Source organism: Numenius arquata, chromosome 11 (genome assembly GCF_964106895.1).
Source record: "Numenius arquata chromosome 11, bNumArq3.hap1.1, whole genome shotgun sequence".
Taxonomy (NCBI): Eukaryota; Metazoa; Chordata; class Aves; order Charadriiformes; family Scolopacidae; genus Numenius; species Numenius arquata.
The window spans coordinates 14,514,334-14,527,703 of record NC_133586.1 but is presented as its reverse complement, the minus strand read 5'-3'; the positions used below and the strand labels follow the sequence as shown (position 1 = coordinate 14,527,703).

Sequence of the window (13,370 nt, the reverse complement as noted above, 5' to 3'; positions counted from 1 at the left end):
AGTCCTTTTCACTGGCAAACTTTTCACTCGTCAAATTAAAAATACATAATGGAGCTCTTGTATCCCCAGGCCTCTAAACTCTGCACTGCTGTGTTCTAAAGTAAACAGACAGCTACTTTAGGAAGGACAATATAGTAACAGGTTCTAATACTGTTAAATGGCTTGCATGAATTAATTACATATACTATGGAAGTTTACTATAGCCATTGCTGGTGTTCTATAATGATTTCTGTACTCCTGGAAAGGAGTACAGAGCTTGTGAAACCCTGTTCTACCATCCCAATCCCATCTGGAACAGTGGAAGTCTTTCTGATCCTTGCCACATATCAATATCATAAGGATTAAGAAATGCATTAGTGGTAATACAAGTAACAGTTGATAAAATGCTTATAATGTATCTTAATTCCATTGGAGATGAGAAGCACTTCAATGAGAATCAGATGGACAAAAAAAATATAAGAATTTTAATTCAGGAACAGGAGTGAAATGGAGAATGAAAGTTTGAAGGCTTGGAACTCATCACTTCCCTCAAACACATTCTTGACAGTACAGCAGAAAACCAGACATAACACTACTTACGTCATGGCTTGATAAATATATTCAATTCCATAGCGCATTGCAAATTCATCTACAATTTCTTGTGCGGCATCATCAAAGTACACCTTCCAGGCTTCATCACCTTTCACTTCAGGGATTTTTACAACACCATTAGATTTAACTTCCGTCAAGTAATGGAATAGGTTCTAAATGTAAAAAAAATGTTTCAAATAGGAATTTTCAGCTTTTAAGTAGCATTCTGAAAGTATATCCTATATAGTAGTCATCAATAGGTTCATTGTTTTGGGGTTTTTTGCTTTAATTTTTCTGAAGACTGGCACTAACTAGTCATCATTTGGTAAACAAAAAACCAAAGACTCTAAAGATAATTTTTTAATGGAACTCTGGTAGTGCAGGCTTGTGATTCAGCACATTGGTCTATCTCCTTGATACATGGTCACGTCAGTTAACTGGCACAGAGAGATGGCAACATAAAATCATGTGGAAATTTTCTCTTCTCTATCATATGCCCTTGCTAATGAATGAAATTGTGATGTTATAATGCTCACTACATAGTGCTTCAACTTTAATTGGATCTGTGACCAATAAATTTAAAATTCATTATTTAAGAATGGTAAGTTACAGGAAACCTATCAGAAACGCTGCAGAAGCCTTTCAAGTAGTGAAAGGCATGCAGTAATGTTAGCAGCCTTTGACGATAATGTCATAGAATGCTTCTCAGATAACCTAGCTCCACATATGTAGCCACAAACTCAGCAGCAGATTTGATTTTCTATTTTCAGTGATCAAAAAACACCCCAAACTTTGAAATAATTTCAGTTTTGCTAGTTAGCCCATAATGGTCTTATGGATTATCTTAAAGCAACAGAATTTTGCCATTTACTTCAAAGGTCAAAGTATTTGTAATATCAAGTTAAAAATCTATGAGCACAAATGCCCTGAACATTAAATTTTACAAATAGTGAACAATGGGATTTTGTAGATGCGTACTACAGCTGAGCTTTCAGCCATATATTATCTATCAGCTTTCAGAAAGTTACTTGCATTTTTAGAACAGAACTTCAATGTGGATCATTGTTTCAGGGAAGAGAAATCAAATACAAAGAAAATCTTTTGAAAGACACACTGGTTTAGTCAGTGATGATTTTTTTTTTCAATGTTGACAAAAGCAACCTAGACAGATAGAAGAACCAGATTTTATATTGTCTGTGCCGCTCCTGCTTTTTCTTGCTCTCTCCAAAATACGATTTCATGTAGCAGGAAAGAAGTCCTTTACAATTAGTAGCTATATTTCTGTAATATACAGAAATGGTTGTATCTTCTTGATGTTAGCAAGCGTGTATGGAGCATCAAAATGCTAAAACAAAATACGTTAATGGGAGAACTTAGCTGACTCCACCTCTTCTCTCTAGCTCCTACGGGCAGGACTGATCTGTTGGTGTTACATTGTTCTGCCTTTTCACTGAATCTGATATGGCATCAGCAGTACAAAGCAGGAAATCTAAAATTTGTTTCGGTGTTCTTATGTTCTGTAGCTTTTTTTTTGGTTATCCAACAACTGAATAGTAATTCCTGTATAGTAATTTCTTTAACTTCTCCAACATACCTCGTGTAGACAGGTGTACTGTACATGGTAGGGAGCAACTTTCTCCTCTCCTTTTATTTCAACATTTATTTTCAATCTAATAGCACCAGAGACAGCTGATTTATCTGTTCGCTTTTCTGAAGAGCAGAAAATAATATATTAGTAACTACCAAGAATACATGTATGTCATGTGAAAAGCTTTCATAAATCATTCTAGCTTAATAAGAGTGTTTTTTAAAGCCAGAAAGTCCTGCTGTTGAGAACAAAAGAATTTTTTTTTGATACCTCAGGCCATGAATATCAAACTATGAAGTAAATAATTTTTTTATTTTATCTGCCTAATTCAAACCAGGCTGCCCAGCACTTCGTTTAACACTCTTCCTTTTTCAATGGAAATTATTTCCATTTTCTATCTGGTATCTGTACTAATTATCATTATTTTCATTATTGATGTTTTCTTTTAGTTATGAAGACTTCAGCAACAACCTGAACTACTATGTCTGAGAGAAACTCAAAATGTTCTTAGCAGAACTCAATTACAGAGCAAAGCTGAATCTTACAGAAGAAATTGTATTAAGAACTTTGTTTATGCTATCTGTACTAGTCTGTCTAGTTGCTGTCACTCATTGTGGAGGTTACTGATCTTTTTTACTCCAATTTTCACTTTTCCAATCCATTGTAGCAGTATAACCGAGTCAATAGGTACTACAATTTTTATGATTCTTTCACAAAGTGCTGTGATGTAAGTGGTGATGAACAGTACAATTAATAAGAATTGGTATTCCACAAATCCAATTGCTTTGTTTATTTCACTTCTTTCTTCTGTATGATTTGACATGCAGTTGTGTTAATGTGTGTATGTATCAGAATAAAATTCAACATTCTTTTTAGAACATTAGAATTATCACGAGCCATTTACCATTTCTTTCTTTTAGATGCTGACTGAAAGGTTTTCAATCTGGATTCCTCCTTTTGCAGAGCACATAGATTTTCAATGTTATTATTAAACTGCTTACAGTCAAATCAGTTCAGCAAGATTTGTTTTAAAAATCCATTTCATAGTAATTTGTATCAGTTTAAGTCACTGAAATTTTTGAAGGAATAAAATTCAAAACTCATAATGACTCAACTATCTTACCTTTAAAAAATTCTCATTATAGATATGAAATAAAGCAAGGCTTTCTCTTCTTTGTCAATAAGAAATCAAGTACTTCCCTAACACATCTATACACGTCACTGGCAAATGAAACACTAGACAGGGAAACAATGATTGTTGATCAGGAAACAAACACTCTTCAATTTCAGAAAATTATGAAATTTTTCAGAAATTCACATACTTCACCCACAGATTTCACAAAGCAGGCAACCTAGATAAAAATGTTACTATCACATTTTATTATCAAATATAGAAGGTTAACTTTTAAAGGGCTACTCCAGAACATTTAGTGCACCCAAAGAGATTTTTAGAATTAAAGAACAGTTGTATGCTTAGATTTAGATTAAGTAAATACATTCTGAGACACACTTTCATTGATTTATTTCTGGTTTAAAGAATGATAATTCTTAAGACGTGCCCAGACAGGAAAGTGCAGTCATTAAGGACAGCAGAGAGCATCTTGAGCTTCAGCAGGCTCTCTTCAATTTATGACTTCATGTAAACACATTTGACGTACAAAATAGAAAACTCAAGGAAGCTTCGTGAAGAGCCACAAGTTTAAAGGCAGTCAAAACCGAAGGTGATTAGGCCCAGAATGGTATATAAATATTTTCTTAAAACATGTGATAAAACAAGTGTGGACAACAAGCAAAATATTTGCTAGATTTTTCTATCTATCTTTGTAGATGTATTTCTCACAGAATGCTATTGTGAATTGACTCGTCTGAAATGTTGGGTTTTCTGACTTACTTTTGCATTAAAATGAAATATTTTTCTCTGATATTGTTGTGATTTGTCCGCTCTCTGTAATTGTCAAAACTCTGGATGAAAACCAAGAAAGTATCTTTCATTTTCGAATAAATCTATAATATATAAGATTTAAGAAGTTGTATATTGGTCCCAAAGCTATATATTTTGAAGTGCCAAATCTACAGATGCTGAGATTCTACCTAAATTTGTTTTAAAACATAAGTAAGAATCATACCTAAGTTGTACCATACATCCATTTCTCCACTCAGTGTTCTTACTTCAATGATTGTTTGCCCAAGGAAGTCATCTGATTCCTTTTTGAAATGTTGTTTAACTCTAGATTTGATGTCATCATCTTCATCCCATACTCTCACTTTTATTCTATCTGTAGAGTTATGACATTCACTGTAAAAATAATATTAAAATACAAAATATGAGCGAAACATAAGCTATATACATTTGTACTGCTGTCTAATTCATTGTCCTTGATTTCTATACACTTGCTTAACTGCATAAAATGAAAGAATACGAACAACCTGCAATACTCAGTGGAATAAAAGTGGAATAAAAAAAGGCCATACTACATTGCCAGGGACAAAACTACAATTATGATATATAAGAGAAAGTAAAGAGATTAACTTGTCTGAATTATATAAACACAGAGATTGTATTTAGGAATATCATTAACTCCTCATTAAAATTATTAATTAATTTAAAATGTGTACTTCTTGATGCTATTATTTAACAAATACATTAGGAAAGATACAGTTAGATCAGGTTTATTCATTTAGGAATGGTATGTAGTACATACAGCAGATCACAAAAATAGTCGCCTGGAATGTTGTAATACAAAAAGTGAGAAAATCTTAAACAATATTTAAAGAACATGGAAAGAAGTTTTTGAAAAAAACCCAACAAATATGCACAAACATCACAGCAAGACAAACCTACACACAGAAAAACCTACAGAAATAAGTAGCTGCTTTCTTTAAAAGTAATATATCTTTTCTCCAAGACCTCCATTTCCTGGTAAGGAAGAGGAGTAGGGACAGTCTGCCAAAAAATTCCTTGCAAATATAAGTGGCTTATTAAAGTCTCAAGAGTTGGGTGGATTTGAGAAACAACTGTATGTATGAGAGAGTGAGGTGGCTTTATTTGCCATCTGCGGAGTTCTAAGTGGATACAGTTTTTTACTCCCAGCTCCATCCTGCATATATTTGCACATAAATGGAAAAGAAACTCTACTGCTGCTTTTTCTTATAAGTCACAATGAGGACTGTTTACTATTGGTCAGTGTTGGCTTCTGATGACTTCACTGGAACATCCTAGCATTGACTGCAGAAGTCAGTGATAGTGAAAAACTTTCTGATGACATTTATTGGCTAGTACAGACATGGCATCCGTTATAAGCTATGTCATACTCATGCATCTGTACTAACTAGGGTTTTTTTATATCCATTTAGTAATACTACAAAAATATTTTAAATATTATGAATCTTTTGTTATCTTTAAATATAGCTTTAAAGTGTAACAGCAAATTTTCATTTCAGCAAGGTCTCAGTTTGACACCAGATTGAGTTCTTACTTGAATTCTATTCCAAGCACTATCACTGCTCAGTGATCTGTCTCAGTGTTTCCAGCATTAAAACAGTAATACTATAACTTATCTCCCAACTGGAACCCCTCAGGGGTGTTCTAAGAATTAATTAGTGGTGGTAATGGGCTTTGGAAATACAAAGTGCTTTAAATGGTATTATTACTGTCAAGGCTAATCAGTCACTAAAAATGGCATGCACAGCTTTTATTCTGCCTCACTGTGACATCACTCAGTATCATAGAAATGCTTGCGTCTGTCTGTATTCCAAATTCTAACATTGCAGATATGTCTGGTAATTAAAAACCACATTGTTCTGTGATTAGCAAAACTAATGAAGCCTCGATTCCTTTTGTCTTATGACCGGCTTCCCTGACATCCAAGAAACTCCAATCATCTACTGAATCTTCTCCCATAATTAGGATTTTCATAAATGACCTCTTCATATGGACTCCCTGGTGTCTATTATGGGGTGAGCTCATACTGAGGATACTGTTAGGATCTCATCTCTATCTGACCACCCGTTTTCATAGAACACGATGGACGTAGTATTAGGCAGTCTGTGAAATTTCTCTGACTGACCACAAAATTCAAAAGCTATTGACAAGGACATAGAAAATATAGGAAGACACAGATGGATCAAATAAAACTTGTTGTCTTAAGAAACTAGGCAGAAACCATTTAATTTTCCTAAAATGTAACCCTAAATTATTGCATAACATTGCTAGAGTCCTGAACTGCATTTAGTTGTGCACCCAATAGAAATATTAAATGGGATTTCTACAGTGGCATAGGGAGATACATCACTGGTGAGGTACTGATATCACCCTCATTGCCATATCTGTGCTATTAGTAGAAATCTTGTTCCTGCTTTGTTTCTCAGGGAGATGCTGCATATAAAAACTCATTAAATGGTACTTCAGTATACATACCATATTTTTATTCTCCTGAGACAACACCAATTTCCCTCTGATGTACGCTTAGCTGATTAAAGAATATTTATTCAGATGGTCAGGACAACTGCACTTTTCCCTGATATCTTCATTTGTCTCTCTCACATCTTTTTCTCCTTTAATCTTAGGTCAGCGAAACATGGTGAGACAAAATGTCTACTAGTGTGTTCATCTTCGTGTCTAAACCTTTAACTCTGCTATGTGCTTGTAACATTCCTGTGCAAGACCCCAAAACTAGCATAGATTAGAGATGCAATAATGGAAGGGTGGATGAGCATGTATTTCTACTGGCTTGCCCTGTGGCAGTGAGGCTGCAGGGAGATTTACTATTAATGTTACAGAGCCTTCTCTGCATGACTCTACTTACCTGCCCTGCCTCTCAGAAACAACACTATATAATGAGATGCACATTCTGCTTTAGTCACTGGTAATATCTGTGCAGAAGCTCTTTGGCTTTGCAAAAAGCATTGGGTGGGATTCCTGCTTCTGCTTACTCTGTGCAGGAAAATGAACCCAGGGAATTCAAAGCAAAGACAACGTATGCTATTGTGAGTGTTCCTCTTCTAGCCACTCTGCTTTATATGCTCAGTAAAACTGTTCACTAAAGTGTGATACAGGAAGGTGAAAAGTGAATTGTTCTTTAGCACACAGAGAATGAAGATACTGATGCTTTTGAAAGCTGGAAAAGCTGCAGTATATTCAGAGATGCTAGACAGAAGAAATAGCTTTAATAATTTATCAACCATCTGGTGATGCTACATTACTTCTGCATTTACAGAATGCTACACAGACATGAAATAATCCTCACAGCATTCCCGCTTATTCTAATGGCTAGAGAAATAAAAAATTAGGTACAATGGCATGACCTGATTGTACACCTCATCTAAGAGATCTGCACCCAGTGTTAACATAATAACCAATTGATGCTGTGTTACTTTCAGTAAAGAAATAAATGCAAATGAATGAAGAAGCCAGTAAAGAATGTATGGAGACTAATTTCCCACTCTGTCAAAAGGAAACACATTCATCATAACAGCATTCTTTCCTTGTAATCTTCAGTCAAAACTCATACATTCACTAAGAAATTTGCATACTCTGAATAGTTAGTCTAGGTGGACAAGGTTTCTTTCCCTACTTTAAAGAAGTGTTATAGATATAACTTAAAGAAAATAATTATTTCAATGAAATACACTATTCTAGTAACATTGTGTAAGCATTCAGCAAATTAGGCTGAGATGTAGAAAATGAACTTGACTGAGCTTCTGCAATACCTTTGCCTGCTCACTTCCAGTTTTGCACATTTTGTAGCTTACCTTTTTTTTTTTTCCTAAATCAACTTTTAATCAATCATTTCACAAATCAGTAGTCTAAAAATCAAACACATTACTTTTAATCAGAGCTCCAAAAAAATGGAGAAAAATCTTTCCTGTCACAGACGGATCTGTTTAGGACTGGTCTTGTATTCCCTGAGCACTCAGCAAACTTGTTCAAGAGCAGATAGCTAGTGGTAGGAAAGCTTTGGAGAACTTGTTCTCAAATAGGAAACTTTTCAATGCCACAGATAATAACCAGGTTATTTTAAAAAAAAAATCCTCAAAAATGACAGAACAAAAAAATGGGAAAAAGGGAATCATTATACTATTCTTACTCCAATTTTACAGCTGGGATAACGATTCACAGACAGATTAAATCACCCTACAATTATCTTCCTTATTTCTCTATCATAGTGCCCACTCCTCCCTTTCAAAAAGGTATTTAGCCTTTTTTTTTCTCCTGAAGCTCTAGCATGCCTTTGTATTCCCATCTGTGGTTATAAAAAAAAAAAAAAGCAAAGCTAAGTTAAGTTTCTATAAACATTCCCTCTGCTCTCCAATAAGGATTTCCAAGATCCAAATAATATTCACCTACATAACTCTCCAGAAACATCAGATCCAGAACCAACATGACTTTCCAAAGTTCCAGAGAAGTCACTCTGGTTGCTGATGGACAAACATGAAGATCTTTGCATTTATTTTCAATACGCTACTTCAGCTGAAGACTGCCAGCGTGCCTACATAAGAGCACTTGCAGAAGAATCACCATCATGTACTGTTAACTGAAGTACATAACCTTTATTTTTTGCTGTATTTTGTTTTCAGTTTCTTTCTCTGGTAGCTTCTGTTTCTGTTTAGCCTGTTAAAAAAGTATCCAAATTCTTTTTGGACATACACTCATCAAGGCATGTAAAGAAAACATGATACATACAACTTTGTGATAGATACTTCAAAGATACACTTATTATTCATATCATTACTTCAAACGGATATTGCTTTAGTTGTAGACCACTACGTACACCTTAGATGTCTTCCACAAACTAAAGGAATAGATTTTGGAAGACAGTATTTTGTTCTTTTAAGTGCTATACTCATTCAGTGTATCAACGTTTACTTAATTGGAAAACAGAAAAAAAATCAAGGTGCCACTTGGCTGCATGAACTATGTATGTGAAAAAGTAGTTAAAAATGTAGCACAGATTAAAAAAAAAGATAGCAAATGACAAATCATTGGTTTTTGTAAACCCCCTTATAAACAAGCAGAAGGAATACATTTTGTATAGCAGGTAATGCACAATCCAAGTGTCGAACCTTGCTAAATTTTTACTCAATTTTATTCCCTTACAGTAAAATATCTTAGATGCTATACAGTCTAGATGGGGAATAAAAGGTGATAACAGAGATTTTGTCCTAAAAGTATGAAGAAACCACATGGCCACAGAATGTAGCAGTAGAATGAAGTTCAGGAAGCTAATTGCTATTATAACCTTCATGTTTATCATTGCCATTACTGCAAGCCAGAACCAGATACATCCATGGCATTGCTATGAGAAATCTGTCCACTCTGATCTTAAGCGTTCAGAGATAGCTCCACAGTCTATCAGGAAATCTATCTTTTCCAGTACTTCACCAGCCCCACTGTTGGCAGACTTTTTCTGGAATCTCATTTAAGCCTCTCTGAATGGAATTTGTACCTGTTACTTCTTGTTCTGCTGTAAGAGTAAGCATGGAAAATTGATTATTCGTTTCCTCTTTGGAGGAGAAAGGATGTGTTTAAAGACATCCTTACCACCACTACTTGTCTTTTCTCTAGTCTGGACAGTCCCCATTCTTTAACAGTGTGGTCATGGGCCATGCTTTCTGATGAAGTAGAACGAGACTAACCAGGCTTTTTCTTGCATTAGTTTACTTGGTTGTAACAAAGAGAATTGTATAAAATTAACCTGGATTGACAGCAGTTTGAAAAAAAGACTCAGATCAAACTTGCTGTACTGTGAAACTGAAAAACATTATTGCTAAACAAACAATTTATCATTTTAATTTGTTCTTAGAGGTGTTACGCTGACTTGGTTTGGGCTGAGGCTGTAAGATATAGTTATGTTAATTAGTAGGATGTCTCTCAGAGATTTGGCTGCTTATTGAGGAATTTTTAGAATGGATAAACCCAGTAAACTAATTTGCAGGTTTCTAGTACCCAACTGGATTAATGTAGTATAGTTCTCTGTTATATAGTCTATACTCTATAAGGAGACAATCCTTAAGTTGTTTCAACAATTCTTACAAGGCTGTGTTTAGATATGAGTGGAAACTGGAACACCATTTAAACAGTTAAACAATCCTTTTGTCCTTAGGTACAGTGAAGATTACCCTTCTTAAAAGTCAGTTCATTTGATCAAGAATGCATAAAATGATAGTAGGAAAGGACTTCAGTAAGGTAGTCTTGTCGTATTTATTCCCTCTACATGGCTGCTTATAGTAAGTACTGCTTTAAATGAATCCACAAATCGCTTCCTTTGCAGTATGAATAAACTGCGCAAGTTTTGCTCTTTTAGGTAATTCTAAGGGAAGAACATCCACAGCTGGATGCTTGAAATAGGTGCCAGAAATTTTCACTTCATCAGAATCTCTAGACGAAATATCTGAAATATGAAGCAGTTGAACAGCTTTTCTGACCAGAGACTTTAACTACTATGGTCTCTAATCTACATCAATGCTGTTTGGTGCTAAAGGATACTTTTCCCCAGTATTATCTTCTAAAATATATAGCAGTAAGAATTCTCAGCAACAATCTAGCTTGTCTGAACAAACAAGTATTTTATTTTTTTCTGTGAGAAATTGTAAATCTCTCTATCGGATTTTATGTCTGCATTAATATTTTCAGTATACCACCAGGAAATCATCAAGAACATAGAATCACAGAATCACAGAATATTTTTGGTTGGATGGGACCTTTGAGATCATCGAGTCCAACCAACAAAGAAAAAAACCACACAAAAAAACCCACCACACCAAAAAGAAACATACAAACCCCCTCCCCCCCCCAAAATCCCAGAACACCAAACACCAAAACAAAACCAAAACAAACACCCACAACCACACACCAGCACACCCACAAACAGACACAAACCAACAATCTCGGCCACTAGAGCATGCAACATCAGAAATTAGACAAATTCTAACAGTTTAGTGACGATGATTATATTGGCCAGGTGGTCATCATAGTCTTAAAAAAAAAAAATCCTTCTCGTTTATCTAATTTAAACCAATTAGATCAAATTAGTTTTCATGCACTGAAAGGAGTAATAGATATTCAATGAAGCTATTTATCAGAGACATATGGTGGCCTAGTGACGGCCAAAATAGAAAGAATACGTAATGTAAAATAACCATCCAGTTATATGAAAGACTTCTGCGTTATACAACCATTATCTGGGGTGTTAATGAGCTGTCAGAGGAAACATGGCACCTGCAAAGTCTGCAAGGCATTTTGGAGATATCTGCTTGTTAGACAACATGAAAAAAACCAGATTTCCGTATTTCAGCAATCAACTGTTGAAAATAGTCAAGAAAAAAATAAAAGTTGGGAAGTTTTATTATGGTGTATAGATCTAAAAGCTTGTACAAAGCTGAAAACTATACAGCCAAAATACCTCATCCTTGTAACTAAAAATTAAAAAATGCAGTTCCTTTTCCCGTATCAGATGCCACACTCAACCAGAAGAAGGAAGGTGCTTATAAGTATCTAAAGGTTGAAGGAGGAGGGAGCCAGACTCTTTTCAGTGGTTGCCAGTGAGAGGACGAGGGGCAATGGGCACAAGCTGGAACATAGGAGGTTCCACTCAAATATGAGAAAAAACTTCTTTACAGTGAGAGTGACAGAGCCCTGGAACAGGTTGCCCAGGGAGGTTGTGGAGTCCCCTTCTTTGGAGATTTTCAAGACCGGCCTGGATGCAGTCCTGAGTAATGTGTTCTAACATGCTCTGGGCAATCCTGCTTCAGCAGGGGAGTTGGACTAGATGATCTCTGTGGTCCCTTCCAACTCTAAAAAAATTCAGTGAAATTCAGTGAAACTTCAAGACTCTTCCTTTGCTCTGGCGTTGAAAAACTCTCCATCACTGTTGTTTTATTGAAAAAATAAAAACTAACCTGTTATCTCTTATCTAATAATACCAATAGAAAGGATCAAAGTCCTTACCACCTATATTACATTCATTAGAAGAGCATCTGCTGGCCTATTTACTTCTCTATCTTGTGTACAAAACCCACACATTTCAAGGAAAGTTGTACTCTTTCTCTGATAGTTTTGCTTTTATACTGAGATGCATGCAGCTGTACTTAAGCTCTACTTTAGTTACGGTTTATGACTCCCCATGTTAAAATCGATGCCAGTATCCCATAGTCATTCAGCGGAGGGTTACATTAGGGTTTGTCAGAAACATTCACTCTCCGCTTACTGTACAATCATCTTAGGGTTATGTGTGACTCTGCAAACCAGAACGTGGCCCTCACTCTATCTGCTATGACAGAGCAAATGCACAGTGGGGAGCCAATGTTTTTTCCAAGTCCTTGTTTTGGAACAGATGGGAAGATTGAAATGAATGTTTTGGTTTTATGAGTAACTATATGTTTGTAAGATTTTGAGACAGATTTTATTTCTGCAATTTATCATTTAGGAGTTATAATGATGGTTAGTATTTGATTTTAAATAGGACTATCATATATCACTAGTAGAGCCTAATTTAATTTAAACTTCCTGAGTCAATGAAATAGTTATATTGATCTACTTTGGATTTAATCTTGTAGTTAAACATTTATAGTTTATTTAATACACTTTAGAAACCCTCATATACTTTCAACTGAAATCCAATGCATTAAATAAGTCAGGGAGATAACTTGATTTTATAAAGTACAAGTGCTATAAAAATGATTGAAAATGTATTCAGTTCAAAGCAGTTACTCAAGAGATTTATGCTGTAGTAAGGTTTGGGGGTTTTTGATTAATGTTATTGCAAGAGCAGCAGATGATAGTAATACCTAGTGCTGGACAAAAAATAAAACCACAGTATTTTCAAGTTTCCATGGCTTTTATGGTAGCCTTGCTCACATCTTTGTGAAAACACATTTAAAAATTCATACCAAATTTGCTGAATTGCTCACCCAACATTTGACACTATGCAACTCATACAATTAAATGTAAGAAAGTAATTAGTCTCCTACCTGTGGTTACTCACAGCCAGTGAGTTATGACACTTCAACTGTCACTGGAGTAACACAACTCAAAAAGAAAACATGATCTCTATAGGGGAGGCCTGTAAAAAGTTTCTGAGTGTGTATTTTCTCTGAATTAACTATTAATTTCTAGTACTGGCCTTTGAATCTATGAAAGCAATGGTCATACATTGTTTAATATAGTTGGATTACCCAGCACCTTTTCCAGACAAACAGAAGCGGCATCTTGAGT

The 13,370-nt window shown here is 35.1% G+C and overlaps 1 protein-coding gene across 2 annotated transcripts in view; it reads right to left on the bottom strand.

Moving 5' to 3' along the window:
- Positions 1-13,370, bottom strand: part of UNC13C (unc-13 homolog C) — a 152,835-nt gene that overhangs the window by 89,496 nt on the left and 49,969 nt on the right. For both annotated transcript variants that reach the window (XM_074156744.1, XM_074156743.1), the window contains 3 exons: positions 4,285-4,454; positions 2,165-2,280; positions 580-743 (listed from right to left, as the gene is read on the bottom strand). In XM_074156744.1, the coding sequence (XP_074012845.1) occupies positions 580-743; positions 2,165-2,280; positions 4,285-4,454 (450 nt within the window). The remainder of the gene's footprint in view (positions 1-579; positions 744-2,164; positions 2,281-4,284; positions 4,455-13,370) is intronic.